This window comes from Hyla sarda, chromosome 8 (genome assembly GCF_029499605.1).
Source record: "Hyla sarda isolate aHylSar1 chromosome 8, aHylSar1.hap1, whole genome shotgun sequence".
In the NCBI taxonomy this organism is placed as follows: domain Eukaryota; kingdom Metazoa; phylum Chordata; class Amphibia; order Anura; family Hylidae; genus Hyla; species Hyla sarda.
Genome location: NC_079196.1, coordinates 156201020 through 156227138, shown reverse-complemented (window position 1 = coordinate 156227138; position 26119 = coordinate 156201020). Strand labels below are relative to the sequence as shown.

At 43.5% G+C, this 26119-nt stretch overlaps 1 protein-coding gene across 2 annotated transcripts in view; it reads right to left on the bottom strand.

The window, feature by feature from the left end:
- GSPT1 (G1 to S phase transition 1) overlaps window positions 1–26119 on the bottom strand; it is a 76202-nt gene that overhangs the window by 40324 nt on the left and 9759 nt on the right. The window contains exons 2-8 of one of the 2 annotated variants that reach the window (XM_056534832.1): window positions 13745–13792; window positions 10165–10206; window positions 7459–7683; window positions 7239–7272; window positions 6979–7056; window positions 6620–6800; window positions 843–997 (exon numbers count right to left, since the gene is read on the bottom strand). In XM_056534832.1, coding sequence (XP_056390807.1) covers window positions 843–997; window positions 6620–6800; window positions 6979–7056; window positions 7239–7272; window positions 7459–7683; window positions 10165–10206; window positions 13745–13792 — 763 coding nt within the window. Of the gene's footprint in view, window positions 1–842; window positions 998–6619; window positions 6801–6978; window positions 7057–7238; window positions 7273–7458; window positions 7687–10164; window positions 10207–13744; window positions 13793–26119 lie in introns of both variants that reach the window. The other variant, XM_056534831.1, reaches the window with a different exon arrangement.

Below are 26119 nucleotides of genomic sequence, written 5' to 3'. Positions count from 1 at the left end.
TGGGTTCACACTACGTTTTTCAACTACGGTTCCCGCATACGTTTTCTATCAAAAACTGTATGGGGAAAAAAACTGCTGGAAAAGTATGGGAAAAAGTAAACCGTATGCGTTTTTAAACAGTATACTGTTTTTAAAAGTGCATACAGTTCCGTCAGTTTTTATAGAAAAAGAACCCATACGTTTTTGAAAATGTCTATTTTTAATGGGAGGGGTCTTGGGTGGGGACTTTAGGATTCAAATGCGCATGTGCAAAGTAAAAACGTATACGTTTTTCCCATATGGAACCGTATACATGTGCGTTTCCCATTGATGTCCATGTAAAAAAAAAAAAGTATGCGGTTGCAGTACGGTTTTTAAACCGGAGTCAAAACCGTGGTTGACCACGATTTTGTCTCCGGTTTAAAAACCGTACTGCAACCGCATACTTTTTTTTTTTACATGGACATCAATGGGAAACGCACATGTATACGGTTCCATATGGGAAAAACGTATACGTTTTTACTTTGCACATGCGCATTTGAATCCTAAAGTCCCCACCCAAGACCCCTCCCATTAAAAATGGAAAACATTTTCAAAAACGTATGGGTTCTTTTTCTATAAAAACTGACTGAACTGTATGCACTTTTAAAAACAGTATACTGTTAAAAAACGCATACGGTTTACTTTTTCCCATACTGTTCCATCCGTTTTTTTTCCCCCAAAATGTTTTTGATAGAAAATGTATGCGGGAACCGTAGTTGAAAAACGTAGTGTGAACCCAGCCTAATTCACATAGCAGTTTCCTAGACAATTCCTGGATTGCTTGTCTTACGTGAATTATGGGTTTGCTTAGGTTTACATACCTGTCATTGCTCCAGTTTACTGTTGGATCATCCATTTTATTAATAAGAACTATTAAATGTTTTACGCCAGCTGTTTTTGCCAACATGGCATGCTCTCTTGTCTGTCCTCCTTTCTCAAATCCGGTTTCAAATTCTCCTTTTCGTGCAGAGATAACCTAAAGAGAGGGGGGGGAAAGGAGATTTTTTTTACACTTACTGTAAAATCTCTCTCAGAGGATCCATTGGGGGACACCGGAACCGTGGGTATATCTTGCTGCCATTAGGAGGCGGACACTAGGCCTTAAAAAAATTTAAAAAAAAAAGAAGTCAGCCCCTCTTGGCAGGATATGCCCCGCCCACTGACTGAGTTAATCAGTTTAGTCCCAAAGCAGTAGAAAGAAACCAAAAAATACTAGAGAGAGTACGAAGAAGGCCCAGACAAAACAACCGAACCAGCCCGAAGACAGGAAATCGAGCCTTAGTGCAACAAACTGAAACAACGGGTGGGTGCTGTGTCCCCCAATGGATCCTCAGAGAAAGGGATTTTACAGTAAGTATAAAAAAAACAAAAAAAAACCCCTTTTCTCTTCGGCCCCATTGGGGGACACAGGAACCGTGGGACATACCAAATCAGTCCCCAGCCAGAAAACAGAACCCAACCAGAGAATCAAGCGGATGGCAACACCACCGCCACCTGCAACACTTTATGCCCAAAACCGGTGTCAGTAGATGCTTAAGTGTGCACCTGGCAGAACTAGATTAAAGTGTGCATGGACAACAAAGTGGATGCCTTATACACCTGCAGGACCTAAGACCTGTTGAATACCGCCCAAGAGGCCCCAACAGAGCGGGTGGAGTGAGCCATAACCCGGAAAGGGGGAGCCTTCCACTTAGAACGATAGACCTCTGATATGGCGACAGGAAATGGTCGCCTTAGAAGCTGGAAACCCCTTGCGCCGGCCTTTCAGAGCAACGAAAGGAAGAGGTGGCCAAGAGATAAACACAGAGCTCTGACCACGTCCAAGTTGTGGAGCGAGCGCTCTTTAGGGTGAGACGGAGCTGGGCAGAAAGAGGGAAGGACGATATCCTCATTCAGATAAAAAGAGGAGAGCACCTTCAGCAGAAAAGAAGGTACCGGCCGAAGCACAGCCTTGTCCTGGTGGAGGACCAAAAATCAGCAGGATAGAGCCGCCAGTTCCGACACCTGCCGGATGGAAGTCACGGCAATGAGAAAGGACATCTTCCAGGAAAGGAAGCAGTGAGATCTCCCAAAGGGGTTCAAATGGGGCGACTTGCGAAGTGTTGAGAACCAAATTCAGATCCCAGGGAGGAGTGGAAGACATGTAAGGAGGAGTCTCGTGTGCCACACCCTGAAGGAAGGTGCGAACATGAGGATCAGAAGCCAGGGGCGCTGAAAAAGAATGGAAAGCGCTGACACCTGCCCCTTGAGGGAACTAAGTTTCAAACATTTCCAGACCCGATTGCAGAAAGGAAAGAATGTTCGGCAAGGAAAAACAACGGGAGACCGGGAATGGGCTTCGCACCACCGAAAATAGGCACGCCAGGTCCTGTAGTAAATCCTGGCAGATGACGGTTTACGCGCCCGAAGCATGGAGCGAATGACCCGGAGAGAGAAAACGTGAGCAGTCAGCACCGCGGTTTTAACCGTCACACCGTCAAACGCAGCGGCAGTGAATTGGGGTGGCAGAGGGGACCCTGAAAGAAGGGCGGGCCGATCCAGAAGCCACATGGGAACGTCCACCACGAGGCGAACCACGAGTGCCGGGGCCAATCCGGTGCCACTAGAATTGCTGAGACGCCTTCTGCCTTGAGCTTCCTCATAACACTGGGCAGGAGGGGAAGTGGCAGAAAGAGCTAAGGAAAGGCGAACTGAGTCCAGGGAACAACCAACACGTCCAGAGCCAGAGGATCGCGGGACTTAGCTACGAAGGCGGGAACCTGCCGGTTTAGGCGGGACACAAAGAAAGGTCCACGTCCGTGGTCCCCCAACATTCGGGAATTGCTGCGAACACCACTTCCCGGGGTCTCTCCGCCTCCCAATTGTCCACCCCTAGAATGTGGATCGCCGATATGGAGGGAACCTGGCATTCTTCCCAGACAAGAATCTTTGCAGCGAGGGCCCCCCTGGTGAATTATATAAGCCACGGCCGTAGCGTCACCCGTTTGAACCCGATCCAAATGGCCCCGGAGTGGAAACAAAGAAAGATGGCCCGAAGCTTCAGGATGTTGATGGGGAGACGCGCTTTCTGGAGAGACCAGTGGCCCTGAACCGTCCGGTCCTGAAAAACTACCCCCCCCCCCAGCCGAGGAGGCACGCATCGGTCGTTAAGACCTGCCAACGCAGTGTGAGGAACGAGCGGCCCTCCTGAAGGAGTGGAGAGCAGAGTCACCAAAGGAGCGACCGGCGAGCCGTGGGGTCAGTCTAATCCGGCGGTGGAGGGTGCAAGGAGACTTGTCCCACTGTAGAGGGAGACACCAGAACTGAGCAAAGGGAAAAGCTTCTGTGGCCACCACGATCCTGCCCAACACTTTCATGCATTAACAGATTGACACCGGCTCCGGGGCAACGCAATAGGCGGATGCTGGATAAGAGAGCACTCCACTTGAGCCTTTTCGGTGTCGAATTGAAGTTCCTGGAAAAACAGAGACTGGGAGGGAGAAAGGTTAGATTTCTCTCATTTGATCAACCACCCGAAACTGGTCAGGGTCTGAAGGGTGTTATGGAGACTCTCCCGATGTTGGGCCAAGGATGGAGCTTTGATCAACGTCGTCCAGAAGCACCGACACCCCCCCCCCCCCCCCATTCACATTCTAATAGAAGCCCAAAAAAATTTCCTGGTGCAGAACTGGCACAAATGCGCAAGGAGGGTGTGGAGTGCAGACTGAAAGGCTGCAGCCAGGGCCAGAGAGCGAGGAGGCCGGGACCGGAAAAAACGTTCCTGGGGAGAAGAACCAAACCTCGATAAGGTAGCTGTCTGAAATGAGGTCCCGAACCCAGGAATCCTGCACCTGCGCCAACCAAATGTCCTGAAAGAGGGACAGGCAACCGCCCACCCAAGGGGAAGGCTCAGGTCGGGAGGCTTGCAAGTACCCGATTTGGTGGAGAAACGTCCAGAACGGCCGTCCTGCTTCCAGGAGGGGCATGCTTTGAAGATAGGAGCCTTCAGAGACTGCAAGGACGCTGGTTTGTCCTGGCTGCCTGAGCCAAGGGACCGAAACAAATAGGACTTGCGGTGAGAATTGGTGCGACGCACCTTATTCTGAGGGAGCAGAGAGCACTTAACGCCTGTAGCTTCGGAGATTATTTCTTCCGGGCGTTTGCCAAAAAGACGGCCGTCAGTAAAGAGCATCTCGGCAAGGAATTTCTTGGAGGCCGCGTCAGCATTCCAGGCCTTCCAAGGACACCGAGCAGAGATAATCACCAGCGTTGGAGATCTGGTTAGCTAAGTCAGCCAGATCATCTGGAGGAGCCCTGGATAAAACGCCTTGGCGAAGTTGAGAGGCCTAGGCAGATAGGTCTTTGGATACCCAAGTCACGGCAAACAGCAGAAGGTGAATTTCGACAAATTCGCTTGCCCACGGGGTCCTTGAAGGAAGCCGCAACAGCCAGGGGAAGAGTGGTGGATTTAGATAAGCGAGAGACTGGAGGGTCTCACTGTAGGTAGGCGGTCCACTTGGAGAACAGGTCTTGGGTAAATGGAAACATAGCCTTCAGCCGTTTAGACCCTTGAAAGCGCTTCTCCGTGGGCTTCCAGACAGTCTCTAGCAGGTCATCAAACTCCGTATGAGTATTGAAGACCTTGGGAGACTGGCGAGTGCGGCGGAAGGAAACTTCTGGAGCTGGGTTCGAAGTTCCAGGGTCCTGTAGGTGAAAGGTGTCCCTGACAGACGACAATAAACTGTCCACCATGTCTGTCATGGATGACAGCTCTTCGGAATCCGAGTCTGTGTCCACCATTTCTCCAGGAGACTGGGAAGGAGCAGGGGAGGCTCTAGAACTTGGTGACATAGATCTGGCCTGTTGGATCGGGAACTGCCCCTAGGGGAGCGACCGCGGGAGTGAGGATGCTGCCTAGAAGATGGAGAAAGGGAGAGAGGGTGGTGTGGAGACATCCTATCAGGTGAGAAGTCAGACTAAATGACCCTGGGGCACTTAGAGTATCGGCGGTCAGGAGGCATCTGAACGAGCCTCCCGGGAAAGAGCATGGAGTGCTTCAAGGCAGCAGCCAACTCTCTGGAAACCTGCGCCAGATCAGAGATCTTCTGGGAGAGTGAGAACACCCAAACCGGGGGAGGGTCAGAGACTACACACTCCAGGGAGCTATCCTGGGCAGAAGGCAGTTGGGACGTGAAGCGGAGCAGGCAGAGCAGGTGTACTCAGATGAACCACCTGGCATTTTAAGTTTTACAGCCCGTGCAAGTAAAGTAAGTGACTAAGGCGGCAACAGCCCGTCTGGGAGGTGGTTCGGAGCTAGGGTCGGACATGGAAAGAGCAGATAAGTCAGCCAACCCAGAGAAAAAAGGAGCAAGCTCACCCAGGTTCCTGTGTCCTGAAGCAGCAGAACGGCCCTTGCAGAGGTGTAGGTCTCTTGAGAGAAGGAGAACCCTTGTTCCAGAAGCTGCAGAAAGCTGTGTGCAGGAGCAGCAGCAGAGTGTAGAAACAGCAGCAGCTGGTAGAACAGAATCCCTGAGGAGAGCAGCTTGACAGCATCTGCAGCGCTCGAAACTGGGGAATCTTATGACCGTGAGGGATCAGCCCCCCAGGAGTGCATAGCCTCCTGTAAGTAGAGGGACCCAGAGGGAGGAGACCCGTGACCCCTGTAGTGCAAGTCAGTAAGACTGTCGCACCAGAATAATGAGTGCCGCTGGTCAGACTCTGGAGAGGAATGCCGACAGTCTGAATAAAGTATAAGAGGGGAGACTGGGCTCCCAATCAGGCTCCTTCCCCCAGAAGTAAAAATAAAGAATAATAAATAAGGAATCCCCAGCAGGCCAGGGGGGGGGGGGGGGAAGAAGAGATAGGGATATAGGAGAGGGGATAGGGATACTTACCCAGAAGATGTCCCATTATACTCACCTCTGAAGTCTTCAACCAGACTGGTGCCACCTGCATCATACCAGGCTGCAAAAAGCAGGTCGAGCAGGGGCAAGAGGGGACCCGGACCCAGGGTACATCCCTTAGCACTGGTCGGTGGCAAGAAAGGATTAACAGTGCATACTTTATGGACCGTGACCTTTGCTCCCAAGTGGGAGGCCAGGCAGTGCCATGCTCCTGTTGCCCCAACCTAAAAAAAAAATAAAGGAGAGAAAAAACTAATAACACTACAAAATAATAAAAAGAAGACGAGGTCTGGAGAGCTCCAGACCTCCATCTGCCTCCTGCTGACACTAAAGCTAAAAACTGATTAGCTCACAGTCACTGGGCGGGGTGTATACTTCCAGGAGGGGCTGCCTTTTTTTTTTTTTTTTTATTAAGGCCTAGTGTCAGCAAGATATACCAACGGTTCCTGTGTCCCCCAATGGAGCCGAACGAGAAATAGTTACTGAAAACTTAAAAATAATATTTATGTAAATGTTCATATTGTTGTAATAAAATCAATCAGGTTAATGAGTATTGAGAAAATTCATTTCCAGGATCATGAAATCTGGCAGAGATTGTCTTGTATTACATTCCCCAGATTCTGGGTAAATACAATTGCACAATGTAGATGCTGTTTTGGATTCAAAGCAAACAACCTATACACCCCAGAGATTTTCCCAAAAGGGTATAACATTACCAGCACAGCCAAATCTGCTTGTGAGGCTCCACCAATCATATTAGGAACAAAGCTCTTGTGACCAGGGGCATCAAGGATTGTGAAGTGTTTCTTCTCAGTTTCAAAATAGGCACGGCCAACTTCTACAGTTTTACCCTTATCTCGTTCCTCCTGGTTGGTGTCTAAAGCCCATGAGAGGTACCTAACAGTAGTAAAGTGTAAATATTAATACATTAAAATTTTACCAAAATTAACAAATTGGAAGTGTTCAAAGGATAATTCTTGCCTGCCAGTTATCAAAAGTGATCTCGGACTGTGAAGACTGGCAGAAGAACACAAATTTCTAAAAACAGTTACTTCTCCTTTATAGTATCACTCACCAGGTTTCTCTGTTCTTCTCTTTTGCTTCCCTTTCATATTTCTCAAGTGTCCTTTTGTCCACCATGCCAGTTAAATACCTAAAATAAAAGTAAATGTAATTGAATGTATAACCTGACAGAAACCAGACCCCAGCAATGGTCTCCAATCATGTACTGTCCAATTTATATGCTACAACTCCTGGCATGTTTTTAGCGGGAGACCTCAGTTATACACTGCTTCTTCTGATAGATTGAAATTTATTCATTTAGTATTTACTTACATAATCTGTCCCCCAATAGTTGATTTTCCAGCATCTGGTGGCCCGCATGAAAAAAATAAATAAAAATTAATTTATATTTGACCACAGATTTCACAATGTGCTGTAAAGTAGGACACAATGTTTCAAACTGTCTGTTAAACTTAGTAGATAAAGTCAAATACTGCATACTCTTTTCGCCTCACTTTAATGCTGCGGTCAAAATGACCCCAAATCTACATACCTACGTGTCCGATGAACACTACATTAACATGTTCTTTTTTGGGTGCATCGGGTGGTGCAACAACAGTTTTAGGTTTTGGAACTTCCTCATCATCCTCCATCATTTCTTGAGCAACTTCTTCAGAAGAGCCACTATCTCCCAAGAAGCCGCCTCCTGGCTCTGCTTCGCTCGGCTCATCTTTGTGGTCCCAGGACTCTTCAGGTGACATCTCGGTCTCCCCATTTTCTACTATAAAGACACCAATATTAAAATAGAAAAAAAATGAAGTGTAGTAAAGGATGTTCACAGCAAACACAATTTCATTATTACTACTGTAATCAGAGACAGCAGCTTCAAGGGGTTGTCCCATGATTAAAAGTTAACCGTCAGGATAAGTGACAGTTACACCACTTGGATCCCCACAGATCATGAAAACAGAAGTCCTGTCCATTGGTGAATTGAGCAATAAAACATATGCTTAGCTTCCATTTACTTTTCAAGGCACTTGTGAAGACAGACTAGTGCTGTACTCAGCTGTAATCAGATATCTCACAAAAAGTAAATTGAGTTGGGCATGTGTGCTGTGACTCCATTTATTTGGAGACAAGGGACCACAGCTCTAGTGACTGGTGGGAGTTCAAGCAATCAGGCCCCCACTGACCACTTATCCTGCTATAATCCCTATGAATAGGTTTTTTAGATGCGTTTTTTATGGGAAAAAAAAATTAAAAACAAAAAAAAAGCGCAAACATATGCCGTTAATCCTTTTAAGGAAAGCATGGTGAGCTATGGTGGAGTGTGCTCACTTGGACGTGTTGTGCTCTGGGCACAACACCAATCCACGTATATCGCCAGCAAGCAGTGGCTCAATCAGATCCGGAGTGCAGCAGACATCAATTCCATCCTTCCAGTGCCGGTAGAAACAGCTGGATTTAAAGCAGGTAAAAGCTCCACAGGGAAGCAGACGTCATCACGGCGCTCACCGGGGGATAATTATTAACCGTAATTTCCGGACAGTTTAAAATAACAGAAATTTATTAGGACATCAGATGTGCACGGACTACACGTTTCGAGGGGCGGGACCCCCTCTTCGTCAGGTCCAATTATAGGCTAGCTGGACTCATGACGGGTTTTATACCGCATTAGCCCCCGAAAATAAAATTACATTAAAATTACATTTAGATTAAACAAAAATATTCGCTTGACATACATATGAAAATACATGGCAGCATGTTCATACATATACAGGGTATTCTCATTGTAAAATCGCATTGTACACATAATAATGCGCACATAATAGTGCACACAATTATTCGAATACATATGCGATTTTACAATGAGAATACCCTGTATATGTATGAACATGCTGCCATGTATTTTCATATGTATGTCAAGCGAATATTTTTTGTTTAATCTCCATGTAAATTTTAATGTTATTTTATTTTCGCGGGCTAATGCTATAAAACCTCTCATGATTCCAGCTAGTCTATCATTGAACCTGACGAAGAGGGGGTCCCGCCCCTCGAAACATGTAAACCGTGCGCATCTGATGTCCTAATAAATTTGTTATTTTAAACAGTATGGAATTACGGTTAGTCACTATTAACCCCCGATGAGTGTCGTGATGACATCTGCTTCCCTGTGGAGCTTTTACCTGCTTTAAATCCAATTATTTAGGTTTTAGATATTAAAGGGGCCCCAAATGCATTTTAAAAAGCACTACTTCACGTACCTTTCTAATCTGGTCAGCACTTTGGTTGTGTGCCATTTGCTCCAGAAGGAAAACAGAGGTCTCAATGGTAACGCACTGTGCTCCAGGCATCAAAGCTCAGGGATAGGAGCCATGATATCTGTAGCACAGATTGGCAAATAATTGGTTCTGGCAGTAACAAGATCAGAGAGGTAAGTAACTTCTGTTAACCCTTTAGCTACACTTTCAACAGGAGTATAAAACAGTAGGTGGATTTTTAGACAGACAATCTCAAAGGCTTAGGTTACTACTTTGAATCCCATTTATTTTTCCTGTCATCTAAAAAAAAATTTTTTTTTACATGTCATGCACGTCAAAGGATTCGATTGGTCAGGGTCTGGGTGCAGAGATCATCATCAACTGCTAGAAGGAGCAGGAAGAAGCAATCAGCTAAGCATTCTCTCCTCTCGCTGATGGAGCATGCCTTCATAGACTTTCTGTAGAATCTGTGGTCAGCCTCACTGCACAGGTTACAGACCATGACTAGAAAATTCTCCCATAGAAGTGAATCAGATCAGCTACAATCTATTGTGCCTATATCCATTGGATATGCTCTAAACCATCTCTTAATATTGTTAAAAAGCGCAAAATGGCTTTCCCCATAAGGTACTTTGTGGGCTTAGCATTATGCCACCCAAAAAATAAATAAAAATTTGTGGGTCACCATAACACCAACACTTTTGCTGTTTTTAGTGCCTGACCATCTCTGCTGGCCACAAACTCCTGTAAGCACAGGCCCCTAACAAAGTTACAACAAAGTGCATGAAGACACTTAATGCAGGTAGAAAAAAACAGACCTGGCCGCACATCCACAATTTTGATCTAATTGCTTCTCAGCATAATTTCAAAAACTAATGGATGTGTGGCCATGTCTGTTTTTTCTACCTGGATTCTCATGAAGGCACTGTTTGAGTATTGACAAATTCGTGATGCAATAACAAATGGATATCTATCAAATAACATGAAGTCGTACTTACCAACAGGTTCAGAAATATCCATGCCAACAACAGCATTGGAACCTGTGAATTAAAGTGCAAAGCTGGTATCAGAATTTTATTTAAAAGATCCGTACAGTTTTTTAACAGTTATGACTCCTAGGCAAGGATATGGCAAAAAAGAAAAACACTTGGGCAACAGCTGTAGTCTCCTATTAATTGTCCCACTCTACAGCGTGGCGTGCGCTTCATCGCTACTATCTTAAACACACTATCAGTGTGTGGTGCTCACTCATGTAGGTTACAGTTCATGAAATATATTCCGTGGAATATATGAAGAAAGAGGGCACTCACCCAATTTCTGATGAATCAAGTAGATTTATTCATAGCAAAGAGTGCAGCGTGTAAGACAAAGACAGGACGGACGGGTTCAGCAGGTGAATGCCTGTGTTCACCTGATGAACCCGTCCGTCCTGTCTTTGTCTTACACGCTGCACTGTTTGCTATGAATAAATCTACTTGATTCATCAGAAATTGGGTGAGTGCCCTCTTCATATCTTCCATGGAATATACTCCTAGGCAAGGTTCACTCTGACAGAATATGAATATTTCTGGAAAACCATGGACAAGCTAATTCTAAAACTTCTGAATATTTATCTTTTTTTCCCCCCCTTTAAATTAAATTGAGCCACTGGTTTACTAAATGAATATAGGGTTGGGGGTAAGAACAGCAAAGGCTTTTCTCATTGCTATGTTGATCCAATTTAGATTTTCTCTGAGCATAGACAGACATGGACAAAGATCTTGATGCATCAGATGAAAACAGCCAAATTAACGATAAAAAAAATGGACATGAGAGGGTGGAGGAGTGTTTCAACTAGTGAAAGTTTCTATGAGATGCTATATTGGAGTAGCTCAATGAAAATTGGTCCTGTCAAACTCACCTGATCAGCATTTATGAAGAATATACTCTTAATGGGTGACCGGTAATAGTGAGGTACTCCAGGGGTCAGTTCTGGGCCCTATTTAATATATGTATTAATGACCTTGTAGAGGCTTGGGCTGGGAAGTGGAAGATGAGGTTTAAAACGGATAAATGTAAGGTTATTCACATGGGAAAGAAAAATCCAGGTTGGGATTGTGTGCCAAACGGAAAAATGCTGGGAACGACTGACATGGAAAAAGGACTCTTGATCAAAGTTTTAATCAACAGTAAATTTGACTTTAGCAACCAGTGTCAGGCAGCTGCTGCCAAGGCTTAAAAAATCATGGGGTGCATTAACCTCTTAAGGACCAAGGACGTACCGGTACGTCCCGAGTCCTCCCCCTGTCTTTAACGCGGGGCCACAGCGTGGCCCCGCATCATAGCGGTCCGGGCCCGGCCTCTAACAACGGCCCGGCCTCTATGCTATTAACCCTTCAAAAATGAACGCTGCGTCTAAAGTGAAACTAAAACGTTGCCAGCTAGCTCAGGGGGCTGTTCGGGATCGCCGCAGCGAAATCGCGGCATCCCGAACAGCTGAGACACAGCAGGAGGGTCCCTTACCTTGCCTCCTGGTGTCCGATCACCGAAATGCTGAGATCCAGGCATGAGCAGTCAAGCGGCAGAATCATTGATCAATGGCTTCCTATGAGAAACCATTGATCAATGTAAAAGATCAGTGTGTGTGCAGTGTTATAGCCGCCTATGGGAGCTATAACATTGCAAAAAATAAAAAATAAATAAAAAAATATAAAAAAAAAAGTGAAAAAAAAAAAGATAATTTAACCCCTTCCCCTAATAAGAGTTTGAATCACCCTTCCCATAACAAAAAAACTAAATAAAAATAAACATATGTGGTATCACCGTGTGCGGAAATGTCCAAATTATAAAAATATATAAATTAATTAAACCGTACAGTCAATGGCATACTTGCAAAATAATTCCAAATTCCAGAATAGCGTATTTTTGGTCACTTTTTATACAATGAAAAAATGAATAAAAAGCGATCAAAAAGTCCGATCAATACAAAAATGGTACTGCTAAAAACTTCAGATCACGGCGCAAAATTAGCCCCCATATCACCCCATAAGGAAAAATAAAAAATTATAGGGGTCAGAAGATTACAATTTTAAACTTATACATTTTCTTCATTTTTTTTTCAGAAGTACGACAAAATCAAACCTATAAAAGTAGGGTATCATTTTAATTGTATGGACCTACATAAAAGAGAAGGTGTCATTCGTATCGAAAATTGTACGTTTTAGAAACAGAAGCCCCCAAAAGTTACAAAATGGCGTGTTTTTTTCAATTTTGTCTAACAATGATTTTTTTTCCCCGTTTTGCTGTAGATTTTTGGGAAAAATGACTGATGTCATTACAAAGTAGAATTGGTGGTGCAAAAAAAGCCATCATATGGATTTTTAGGTGAAAATTGAAAGTTGTGATTTTTTAAAGGTAAGGAGGAAAAAATGAAAATGCAGAAACGGAAAAACCCCGGGTCCTTAAGGGGTTAATAGTAGGGATCAACCGATTATCGGTATGGCCGATATTATCGGCCGATAATCACGATTTTGGGCATTATCGGTATCGGTAATTATCTTGCCGATAAACCGATAATGCCCCGCCCCCCGCACCGCCCCCACCGCGACCGCCACCCCCTCGACCCGCCGCACCGCGACCCACCGCACCCCCCACCGTGATGCTAGGCGGTATACCGGTATGGATTTTTTCCCATACCGCTATACCGGTCGGGTCCCTCCCCCACCCTCCCAGTCAATAAAAAAATTAAACTTACCCGTAATGGGGGTGGTCCCATCCATCGTTCCTGTAGCGTTCGGGGGCGTTCCGGGTGGAGGGTGGTCCGGTCCGGGCTGTCGTCCTTCTCCCACGGTCTTCTCCACTCCGGGCAGGCTCTGGCCTAGTACGCTACATAGACGCCGCTACGCCGTGACGTCAGGTGCGTCGCTGCGCATGGGCGTCACTGCGCAGCGACGTCTATGCAGCGTACTAGGCCGGAGCCTGCCCGGAGTGGAGAAGATGACCGCCGGAGAAGAAGGACAGCCCGGACCGGACCACCCTCCACCCGGAACGCCCCCGGACGCTACAGGAACGATGGATGGATGGCCCGGATCACCCTGACAGGTAAGGGGAGAGAAGCGGGTGGTGGCGGCGGCGGCCTATGGCCCCGCAAAAGCCACTGCAGATCATTGATTTAAAGCGCCCGCTTTAAATCAATGATCTGCAGCGGTGTCGCAGGGGGTTAAATAGCCGATAACTTATACCAGAATATCGGTATAAGTTATCGGCTATCGGCCCTAACCTGCACCGATTATCGGTATCGGCCCTAAAAAACCGATATCGGTCGATCCCTAGTTAATAGGGGCCTGGATGCATTTCTGGAAAGTAATTACATGTTATGGATAATAGATCTATAGAGACAGAATGTTGATCCAGGGATTTTTTATGAATGCCATCTTTGGAGTAGGGAAGGGATTTTTCCCACTGGTATGGGGCAATCAGCATCAGTCTCAAAAGTGTTCTTTGCCTTCCTGGATGGACTCTTGTCTTTATTCAACATTCTAAAATAAGTAACCTCATAAGAGTGCAAAATTCTACATTTTTACTGTAAAAGACAAATACCTTCTGAAGACTGAGACTTTTCTTCTTGCGCAGAATTCTCTGTTGTAGCTAGAAGAGGGAAATAAAGAACTGTTAAATTACAGTAATAATTTACATTGGCATTAATGAATTTATTTGACTAGATGTACCATCAGCAGCCCGGAAAAGAGATTTTTTCCACAATAAGTCTTGATGACAGTCCTAGGGCCAGAGAGAAGGGTAACCACACTTATTCTGCTTAAGACCAAAGGCATTTGGTGACAAACCGTAATAGTGCACACACAGCCTGATGGCATGAGACGACAGAACACATTAGAGAATGGTGTTCAGATTGACATGATGGGACACTCTAAGACATTTAATAAAATTGATAGCGCATACATAGTTCCAGACTGTACACAACATTTTAGCTATGGGCCAACAATTTCTTGCTAGCATTCTGCTGCATGTCTTGTGCCAAATAAACATTTCCAAAGCAATAAAGGCCATGCACTTTTGCAGGTTAAAGTCATAAGATGCGTATGTTTGTCCTTGCAGATAATGCCTGTGTGTCTCTGTAAGGAGACAAAATACAGAAAAAGTGGGTGAACACCTAGGGCTCTATACACGGGCTCTATGATACGCCACCGACTCACCGAGCAGAATGATTGAAAAGCCAGGAGCAAATAGCCCTGCTGGTCCACATTTCCTGTATTTTGTCTCCTTAGAGACAAACAGGCAATAGCTGCAGGGACGGCATTTTCTTCACCCAAAAATACACATTTTTTGTCCAATGTATATAACAAATATACATATGTTATTGTCTATATTATTAAGTAGTTTTTAATGATGACTGGTATCCTTTGACAGTTTACCTGCTGAATTGCACCAATTTGCACACAAGCTGGCAAAGTAATTCAGTACCACATTTTGACAACTATTTGGCAACAGTTATCAAGGGCCGGTATTCAATGGACCAGGAAACGGCAGCTAATGACCTACTTCCTATTACTTTCCATTTTAATGCATATTAGGCTGACTTTACACCCTGGCACCAAGCTCCTCAATAGCATCTGAATAAAATAAAAATAAAAAGAATGTTGCTTGAAAGAAAGCATTGATGGAGAAATGGTAAGTATTTTCATCAGGATCACCCGCATTACAAGCCTATACCGATGACAGATTCCCTTTAACGTACTGTGGTGCAGGCAAGCTATGTTTCGGGGAAGTATTTTGGGGGTCTTGTTGGAAGTAGCTAGATAGTATGTGCACATGGTATCCAGCGTCTCCTCCTGTCCTGACCATACAGAAAGGTACCAGGCAGGAGGAGAGAGAGACAGCATTTCTCTTAGTGATCAGGCACTGGGCTGTATTCACTCTATGTCCAATCAGTTAGGAAGCAGTCAGGCACTGCTGGATCACCCGACTCTAGACTATGAAGACACTTTTTAAAAATATTTGATTAAGTGTGGATTATATTCTGAATAATACAATGAAGTACATTTATCCATAATGGTCTACTGTTTGTAGGTGCTTTGCTCACATTTGTTGTGGTCTTTTTCATGTCTGTACCACAAATTTATCAAATGCTGTGCAACATTTTTATAAATCTGTCATGCATGCATCGAAGACCACAACAATTGTAAGCCAAACACACCTTGACCGCTCACCTCAAATAGGAGGAGCAAAAGGCTGGTCACGTAGCCGAAGGAATTTCTTAGCTTGTGGGACCGGTAGAAACGTGTTTTTTTAATTAAATTGTTGCCTATGTAAATTTTTGGTAAACAATTTTAAAAAGACTGCCAGACTATTATGGTGCCTTTTAAATTATTTTTTAACCCCATAAAGGCCAAGCCCACTTTCACCTTAAAGATCAGAGCGTTTTTTGCACATCTGACCACTGTCACTTTAAGCATTAATAACTCTGGGATGCTTTTACTAATTAATTTGATTCAGAGATAGTTTTTTTGTGACATATTCTACAATATTTAAGTGGTAAATTTTCATCAATAATTGCATCATTTCTTGGTTTTAAAAAAATGTAATGAAAAATTTTAACATTTTGTATTTTTCTAACTTTGAAACTCTCTGCTTGTAAGGAAAATAGACATTCCAAATTATATAATAATTCACAAATACAATATGTCTACTTTATGTTGGCATCCAAGTTGACATGTTTTTACTTTTGGAAGACATCAGAGGGCTTCAAAGTTAATCAGCAATTTTTCCAATTTTTCACAAAATTTTCAAAATCAGCATTTTTCAGGGACCAGTTCAGTTTTTAAGTGGATTTGAAGGGCCTTCATATTAGAAATACCCCATGAATTACCCCATTATAAAAACTTCACCCCTCAAAGTATTCAAAATGACATTCAGTAAATGTGTTAACCCTTTAGGGGTTTCACAAGAAAGGCAGCAAAGTGAAGTAGAAAATTCAAAATCTGCCTTTTTTATACTCGTGTGTTCTTGTAGACCCAGTTTTTTTTCTTTTTACAAGGTGCAAAAGGAGAGAAATCCACCAAAATTTGTAATTCAATTTCTCGAGTAAGGAAATACCTCATATGGATGTCAAGAGTTCGGCGGGCGCAGTAGAAGGTTCAGAAGGAAAGGAGTGACTATGGGATTTTTGAGAGTGAGATTTTCTGAAATGGTTTTTGGGGGGCATGTCGCATTTAGGGGGTGCCAGAACGGCAAAAAAAAAAGAAAAACCCACGTGGCATACTTTTTTGGAAACTACACCCCTCAAGGAACGTAACAAGGGGTACAGTGAGCCTTAACACCCCACAGGTGTTAACGACTTTTCTTTAAAGTCGGATGTGTAAATTGAAAGTTTTTTTCTTTCTTCACTAAAATGCAGTTTATTTTCCCAAATTTACAAGAGGTAATAGGAGAAAATGCCCCCATATGTGGATATAAAGTGATCTGTGGGTACAATACAATGCTCAGAAGAGAAGGAGCGCCACTGGGCTTTTGGAGAGAGAATTTGTTCGGAATGGAGGTCGGGGGCCATGTGCATTTACAAAGCCCCCATGATGCCAGAACAATGGACCCCCCCCCCATGTGACCCTATTTCGGAAACTACACCCCTCACGGAATGTAATATGGAGTGCGGTGAGCATTTACACCCCACTGGCCTTGGACAGATCTTTGGAAAAGTGGGCTGATGAAAAATGTAATTTTTCATTTTTACAGACTGTTCAAAGAATCTGTGAGGTGTAAATGCTTCTTACATTCCTTGAGGGGTGTAGTTTCCAAAATGGTGTCACCACGGGGGCTTTGTAAACACACACATGGCCTTCAATTCCAGGCACATTCTCTCTCCAAAAGCCCAATGGCGCTCCTTCTGAGCCCAGTAGTGCACCGCAGAGCACTTTACGTCCACACATGGGGTATGTTCTTACTCAGAAGAAATGGTTTTTTTTTTTTTTCCGCTAGTACCCCTTGTGAAAATAGAAAATTTGGGATAACCAACATTTTTGTGGAAAAAAAAAATACAAATTTCTAATTTTCACGTCCAACTTAAACAAAAATTCGTCAAACACCTGTGGGGTGTTAGGCTCACTATACCCCTTGTTCTGTTCCGTGAGGGGTGTAGTTTCCAAAATGGGGGTCACGTGTTTTTCTTTTTTTGCGTTTATGTCAGAACCGCTGTAACGATCAGCCACCCCTGTGCAAATCACTTCAAATGTACATGGCGCTCTCACTCCTGAGCCTTGCTGTGCGCCCGCAGAGCATTTTACGTCCACATATGGACGTATTCAGGAGAAATTGTGTTACAAATTTTGGGGGTCCTTTTTTTCCTTTTACCTCTTGTGAAAATGAAAAAGTATGGGGCAACACCAGCATGTTAGTGTAAAAAATTTATATTGTTTTACATTAACATGCTGGAGTAGACTCCAACTTTTCCTTTTCATTGGGCAATTTCTCCCAAGTACAGAAATACCCCATATGTGGCACTAAACTGTCGCCTTGAAATAAGACAGGACTCCAAAGTGGGAGAGTGCTATGCGCATTTGAGGCCTAAATAAGGTATTTGCATAGGGATGGACCCGGATGCAAGAAATACACTTTCCTCCGATACCAAAAATACCCTACGGCAGTGTTTCCCACTGTCGCAAAACTCCCAGCATGCCTGGAAAGTCAATGGCTGTCCGGCAATACTGAGTTGTTTTTCCACATCTGGAGTCTCTGTTTTGGAGACATTTTTTATTGGGGGGGGGGGGGGGGGACACTTTTTAGGGGTATATGTATAGTGTTTTATCCTTTACTATGTGTTTACAGCGAGTTTCCCGCTGGGAGTTTGAGCTGAAGCGGAAAATTTGCTGCATCTCAAACGTGCAGCGAGAAACTCGCTGTAAACCCCTGCCCATGTGAATGTACCCAGCAAAACCTTCAGCTGTTGCAAAACTACCACTACCAGCATGCTCTTTGGCTGTCCCTGCATGCTGGGGGTTGTAGTTATGCAACAGCTGGAGGCACACTGAGTTAAGTAACAAACTCTGTTTTGCAATCAGTGTTTCCCAGCCAGGGTGCCTCCAGTTGTTGCAAAACTACAACTCCCAGCATGCCCAGACAGCCAAATGACATGTTGGGAGTTGTAGTTATGCAACAACTGGAGGAAAACAGTCTGGAGACCCCTGTGTAGTGGTGTCCAAACTGTAGCCCTCCAGATGTTGCAAAACCAACTCCAAGCATGCCTGGGCATGTTTGGAGTTGTGGTTTTGCAACATCTGGAGCACTACAGTTTGGGCACCACTGTATAGTGGTCTCCAAACTGTAGCCCTTCCAGATGTTGCAAAACTACAATTCCCAGCATGCCGAGACTGTCTGGGCATGCAGGGAGTTGTAGTTTTGAAACATCTGGAAGGGCTACAGTTTGGACACCACTGCAAAATTGTCTCCAAACTGTGGCCCTCCAGATGTTGCAAAACTACAACTCCCAGCATGCCCAGACAGCCTTTGGCGTTGTAGTTTGGCAACTTCTAGATGGCAGCAGTGAATAACATACCACTGATCTTCACTGCTGCCTGCCACCGATCCCGCAGCTGCCATCTTGCCCCCCGCTCTACCCCGACATCCAGGGGCGGGCAGAGGAACTTTAACCCCTCCCCCCCCAACTGCCATTGGTCAGTTAGTCCTAACCGACCAATGGCAGGGGATAGGAGGAGGTGGCACCCACCTCGCTCCTATCCCTGAGGATGATCGGGGATTTCTCTGACAGCTCCGATCATCACTATTTTCCAGGCTATCGGGTGACTAGAGACCCGATCAGCCAGGAATCGCAAACCAGTATTTCATTGGTCAGTCACTGACTAGCCAATGACAACAATAAGCAGCAGGGCACCATTCTAAATGGTCCCCAGCTGCATAGTATCATCGGTCAGCTGTTCAGAACAGCTGCAATGACGTTTCTATCACCATGCCACGGGATATGGTGATACAAAGTGTATTAGACATTTATGAATGCCCATTTGCATTAAGTGAGAGGAAAAATGGATGTTCATAAATGTCCATTTGCGGGAAGGGGTTAAGGTTCGTCAGACTGAGTTAAATAGTGACTGCTTGTGTAACTAAATTGCGACTTTGACAAAAGTCAGATTTAATAAAAATCTATGACCACTGCAAAAACTTATCTACAATAGACACCAATGAAGATCAGTTGGTACATCTTAAAAGTAGGAAAAAAAAAAAAAGATACAACCAAAATGGGTTCGAGAAATTTTAACAAAATAGAAGTGTATACATGATGATAAGTTTCCCCTAATATGTATGCAGGGCTGTGGAGTCGGTAGATAAATGTTCCAACTCCGGAGTTTTCTGTACTTCCAACTCCGACTCCTCTGCATTAATATGCGAATGTATTTTATACATTCCTTGAAGGAAAGAAAGGCAACATACATGTCGTTACCACAGGACTACTGGCTGGGAAGCCAACAGTCTACTGTATTGAACAGTTTGTGTGCTGATCTGCTGCTGAAGATAGGGCAGTGGGAGGATCCAGGAAGAGGCATTTATTATAAAACATGATTTCCCTAGTAGAATCCCATAGTCAAGTTAAAAGGGGTACTCTGCCCCTAGACATCTCATCCCCTATCCAAAAAGGATAGGGGATAAGATATCAGATCGCCGGGTCCCGCTGCTGGGGACCCCCGGGACCCCGCGCTTTCATTACTACACAGAGAGAGTTCACTCTGTGCATAATGATGGGCGATACAGGGGACGGAGCAGCGTGATGTCATGGCTTCGCCCCTTGTGACATCACGGCCCATCCCCTTAATGCAAGTCTATGGCATGGGGCGTGACAACCCTCACACCCCTTCCCATAGACTTGTATTGAGGGGGCGGGCCGTGACATCATGAGGGGCGGAGCCATGATGTAACGATGCTCCGGCGCCTCTATCGCCCGTCATTATGCACAGAGCGAACTCGCTCTGTGCAGTAATGATAGCGTGGTGCCACAGCGGCGATCCCAGGGGTCCCCAGCAGCGGGACCCTGGCAATCTGACATCTTATCCCCTATCCTTTGGATAGGGGATAAGATGTCTAGGGGCGGAGTACCCCTTTAAGCTAACAATCGAGTTTACAAGTTTTTATAGCCTTAGCTGAATGGCAGCAGTTTTTCAAATGGTTTACAGCTTCAGTCTTGAACTATTGACCCTCCATTCCCTTCACTTATACATGTTTCTCTAGTCCTGCAAAAAACATATTTACTTAATCCCTTATCAGTGAGAGGCTAGGTTACCCATGGGTTCCCTGTAACAGCAGAACACAACACTATGATACGTATTGCCGCTCCTAATTGTGCGTTGTGTGCCATATAGTAAAGCACATGAAAAACATGCTTCTTCACGGTCCCTTAACGTGTTCGTTTTGCGGTTACATGAGGCACTGCATGCATTGATCTTCATTCTTACAGTAGAGAATTCATTAATTATAACTTTTTGTTAATTGGGACATTTAAACTTGCTTTATTTTGTTATTCCAATCTAAATTTTGTAGGAGTCTGTGCATTGTTTGCCGACATCTACTCCAGGTACCCAAAGATTCGTCCGACTCCTCGACTCCACAGCCCTGTATGTATGTCTACAAGACAAACATGTGGTAGATCCCCAAGAAGATGTATAAATGTGTTAACTGCTGTTTAACTGAACTACTACTACTACAATAGATTTTGCATGCGATTCAAAATCACAGGATAGTAAGGTGATTGGTGGGAGTCTTACCACTGGGACCCCCACCAATCTTTAGAACAATGTCAAAATTGTCCCAAGAATGCAGTGTGCATTGCATGCATTCCTCTATGGTGCTTCAGAACGTTGCCCAGTCCAGACAATTCCTGGTACAATTTTTAATAATATTTATTATTATCATCAGATTGTAAAACCTCTTATTTCGCTAAGCTGGCAGGGGTGGGGGTGGAAAGGGGAAGGAAAATAAGTTGCTATGCTGAATTCATTTTGTGTGGTAAAAAAATTAGTTAAAAAAAAACTCCATATCTCAATGCAAGGTGGGATTTTTTGGATTACCTGTTATAGCCCGTCATGAATAACGGACGATGGTTGTGACGGAAGAATTAACAGCACATGCACTAATTTTTCTTCCGTCACAAGGAACGGGTGGGTAAATAAATATAAATATATATATATATATATATATATATATATATATATACATACACACACACACACACATATACACACACACGCTAGCGGGGGTCATATCTTTATTAATGCGCTGCAGGGGGCATATTATAAATGCGCTGGGGGGCTAGATATATAGGCTGTCTGCCCCCCCCCTGCAGCCCTATATATCTTGCCTCCCACAGCGCTATTAATATACATATAGCCCCCGCTGCCACTCACAATGTTCATTTTAAAAACCCTTCAGAGATCCCTGAATGGCTCCTCAGCACCAGCCATTCAGGGCTCCCCGCAGGGGATTTAAAAATGAAAGTTAAAAACACACAATATACATTGCAGGGTTGCGGACCATGCCGCCCGCTCCCCTGCTTAAAGGGGTATTCCAGGCAAAAACTTTTTATAAACATCAACTGGCTCCAGAAAGTTAAACAGATTTGTAAATTAAAATATATAGGGGTCCCATTCACCTCTAGACTAATACCAGAAAAAACTGCTACATGATGGTAATATATATATAATAAAAATTGGAACTGTGCTTCAGATTTATGATGAACACAAATTGTCTTTATTCATAGATATTAATATAAAATACCGCTAATATAGTATCTTGGACATGACAATCAAAATATATAACAATAACTCCTTACACAGGGCCCTTGTGTGGAGAAAAAAGTAGCAATGATTTAAAAAATATATATCAATGGTTTTAAAAAAATATATAAAATATTGTGAAACCGCAGAAAAAGTTTTAAATTCAATAATCCAGCAGAAAGGTGATGCAGTTAAGCAGGTTATACATGTATCCAAGTCCACATTTATATAAATGTGTGTTTTATATATTTACCGGCTATAGCAATAGACGTGCCGAGCTTTGGAGCTGTGGTTCCGGATCGTCCTATAGAGGCTGATATGCGCTGGCGTGCGCACCGGCGGCTGGTCCGCTAGCTGCAGACCTAGCAATGCTGCCGGACACTGAGGTAGATGATTCAACTCCGATGGTGAAGACAGACCTCGTGGAGGAATTCTTGCCGTGTGACGTCAGCTCTGCAGCGCTGGATGTCAGCCCAGTGAATGCTGTTAGTAAGAGCGGTGGTAACCAAATGCTGGCAGCTGGATTAGTGAGAGCAATGGTGGCTCAACATGAGCGGCTGGATAGATAGCAGAAATCATTTGCTAGACTGCGGTAACAAGGTAATAGCGGTGATGTTGCGGTAAAAATAACTACGCGTTTCAGGGTACTGAATGTTGACCCTTTCCTTAGTAGAAGACTTTCCTCAGCTGCAGAGCTGACGTCACATGCCAAGAACTCCTCCACGAGGTCTGTCTTCACCATCCGAGTTGAATCATCTACCTCAGTGTCCGGCGGCATTGCTAGGTCTGCGGCTAGCGGACCAGCCGCCGTTGCGCACACCAGCCTCTATAGGACGATCCGGAACCACAGCTCCAAAGCTCGGCACGTCTATTGCTATAGCCGGTAAATATATGCTGCACAAATTTATATAAATGCGGACTTGGATACATGTCTAACCTGCTTAACTGCATCACCTTTATGCTGGATTATTGGATTTAAGACTTTTCTGTGGTTTCACAATATTTTATATATTTTTTAAAACCATTGATATATTTTTTTAAAATCATTGCTACTTTTTTTTCTCCACACAAGGGCCCTGTCTAAGGAGTTATTGTTATATATGTTATGATTGTCATGTCCAAGATACTATATTAGCGGTATTTTATATTAATATCTATGAATAACAATTTGTTTTCATCATAAATCTCAACAAATTTCAACAGATCTCCAGAGCGCGGGTACATATTTAACCCATGATCCCCTCATCGGTCTCCTGTTCACCCACACTATAACCCAGTGTTTTGGGTTTAGTGTGGGTGAACAGATGACTGTTTTCCTTTAAGATTCTTGGCCAATGCAGGTCCAACACATTCTCTTTAAAATGGAATTGAGCAGAATTTTGCCTTCGACACTGCATAGCACAACCATGATTTTAACTACAACGCACATCTGTCCGTACTGAAAATTTCTGCAGAAATCCAGTGGCCTCATGAAGGAGATGCATAGAAAAATCTCTTCTCTAGGGGTTCCCTTCATTAAAACGATTTTTCTATGTTTTTCTCCTCTCTTACTAATTAGAGCCAGATACTGAAACATTTTTATTCAAATCTGTTTTTGATTTTTTTTTTTTTATATAAATAATAAATTTAGTTGTGTACATTGTTATGGGCAAAGCAATCCTGACTGCACTGCTTTTAATAGAATTTAGAGACGCCTTACAGCAAGCCCCATTGACGGGAGCCGTCTCATTGACCTGTATGGGAAAAGGTTTCTAGGCAGGCTTTGTGACCTTTGCAGGTTTCATTCCATAGAGGGGGATGCTGACCTGTGAATATTTTTGTCTTATGTATCTACTGCTGTACTCTTTAACAATCCTGTCTGATAAATTGAATGCTGGAAGGTGATCTGTACACAAAAGTCTTGGTTTACTTTTATGCTTAGTGGTAAAAACTTAAAGATTTGAATATTATTTTGAAATAGACTGTAAACTGGAAAATTATGTTTAACATGACAACTTCATTTGAAACAATAGTTCATTTTCTGTTCACACTAAGGAACACAAAGCTTTAGGCCTCACCTAAGAAAAGGTGACATAATATTTAGGATAAGGTTACCATTTTAGTGTAAATTACAATGCAGTGATCCCTCCATAAGAACATAGTTTGCATACTTTTCCATAGTTTACTTCCAGTGAATGTAAATATGCCCTGGTCCATGTGATGAATGATGTATCCATCATATGATCTGGACAAGTGTTTAGCCATAAGATCCAATATTTTAGCAGCCAGAAGCAAATTTCTCTGCATTGACTGAGCGCCAGGATTATCCCTGATTCTTCTTTTTATATTGTGTGTCTTCATTGTATTATATCAGTAATGCCATTTAGGTAGAGGGAGATTTTTATTATGCACTTTACTGTTGCATTTTTCAGCTGTGCATTTTTTCAGTGAGAAAACTAATACTGTCAAGTGTTACATACTTGTGAAAGGGCTCTATAAAAATCTCATTCCAGTATTTAAAAGCAGGGATTACAACCTATAATGCTATAGTATAAAGTTATGGCCTAGAATGTAATCTTAACCCCTTAACGGCGCAGGACATAAATGTACATCCTGGTACTTAACGCACCAGGACGTACATTTACGTCCTATGCATAACCACGAGCATCGGAGCGATGCTCGTGTCATGCGTGGCAGGTCACGGGTGCTGATAGCAGCCAGGGACCCGCCCATAATGGCGGACATCAGCGATCGCGCAGATATCCGCCATTAAACCCTCAGATGTCATGATCAATACAGATCACGGCATCTGCAGCATCGTGGTCACTAAAATGGATGATCGGATCACCCTCAGCAATCTGATCATGCAGACGGAGGTCCCCTCACCAGCCTCAGCTGCCTTCCACGGGTCTTCTGCTCTGGTCTGCGATCGAGCAGACCAGAGCAGAAGATTACCGATAATACTGATCAGTGCTATGTCCTATGCATAGCACAGAACAGTATTAGCAATCTAATGATTGCTATAAATAGTTCCCTATGGGGACTATTAAAGTGTAAAAATAAATGTAAAAAAGTAAAAAAAATTTTTTGAAAAAACCCTTCCCCCAATAAAAACTTAAATTGTCAAATTTTCCCTATTTCACCCCCCAAAAAAAAGTGTAAAAATTTTTTTTATATACATATTTGGCATCACCGCGAGCGTAAATATCCTAACTATTAAAATAAAATATTAATGATACCGTACGGTGAACGTAAAAAAAAAAAAAAGCCCCAAGCTGCTTTTTTATAACATTTTATTCCCAAAAACATTTATAAAAAAAATGTATTAAAAAAAAAGTTTTATATAAGCAAATATGGTATCAATAAAAAGTACATATCCCGGCGCAAAAAATGAGCCCTCATACTGCCGCTTATACGGAAAAATTAAAATGTTATAGGTCTTCAAAATAGGGCGATTTTAAACGTACTAATTTGGTTAAACAGTTTGCGATTTTTTTTTAAGTGCAATAGTAATAAAAAAGTATGTTATCATGGGTATTAGAGATGAGCGAACTTACAGTAAATTCGATTTGTCACGAACTTCTCGGCTCGGCGGTTGCTGCCTTTTCCTGCATAAATTAGTTCAGCTTTCAGGTGCTCCGGTGGGCTGGAAAAGGTGGATACAGTCCTAGGAAAGAGTCTCCTAGGACTGTATTCACCTTTTCCAGCCCACCGGAGCACCGGAAAGCTGAACTAATTTATGCAGGAAAAGGCAGCAACCGCCGAGCCGAGAAGTTCGTGACGAATCGAATTTACTGTAAGTTCGCTCATCTCTAATGGTTATCGTTTTAATTGTATTGACCCAAAGAATAAAGAACATGTCATTTTTACCGTAAATTGTACAGTGTGAAAACGAAACCTTAAAAAAGATTAGCAAAATTGCGGTTTTCTTTTTAATTTCCCCACACAAATAGTATTTTTTTTGGTTGCACCATACATTTTGTGTTAAATGGAGTGATGGCATAACGGTCAACTGGTCATGCAAAAAACAAGCCCTCATACTAGTCTGTGGATGAAAATATAAAATAAGAGTTATGATGTTTTGAAGGCGAGGAGGAAAAAACGAAACTGTAAAAATAAAATTGTCAGAATCATTAAGGCCCAAATGGGCTGAGTCCTTAAGGGGTTAAAACTACTCTTATCTGTGGTCAGCTTCACCGAGAGCCGC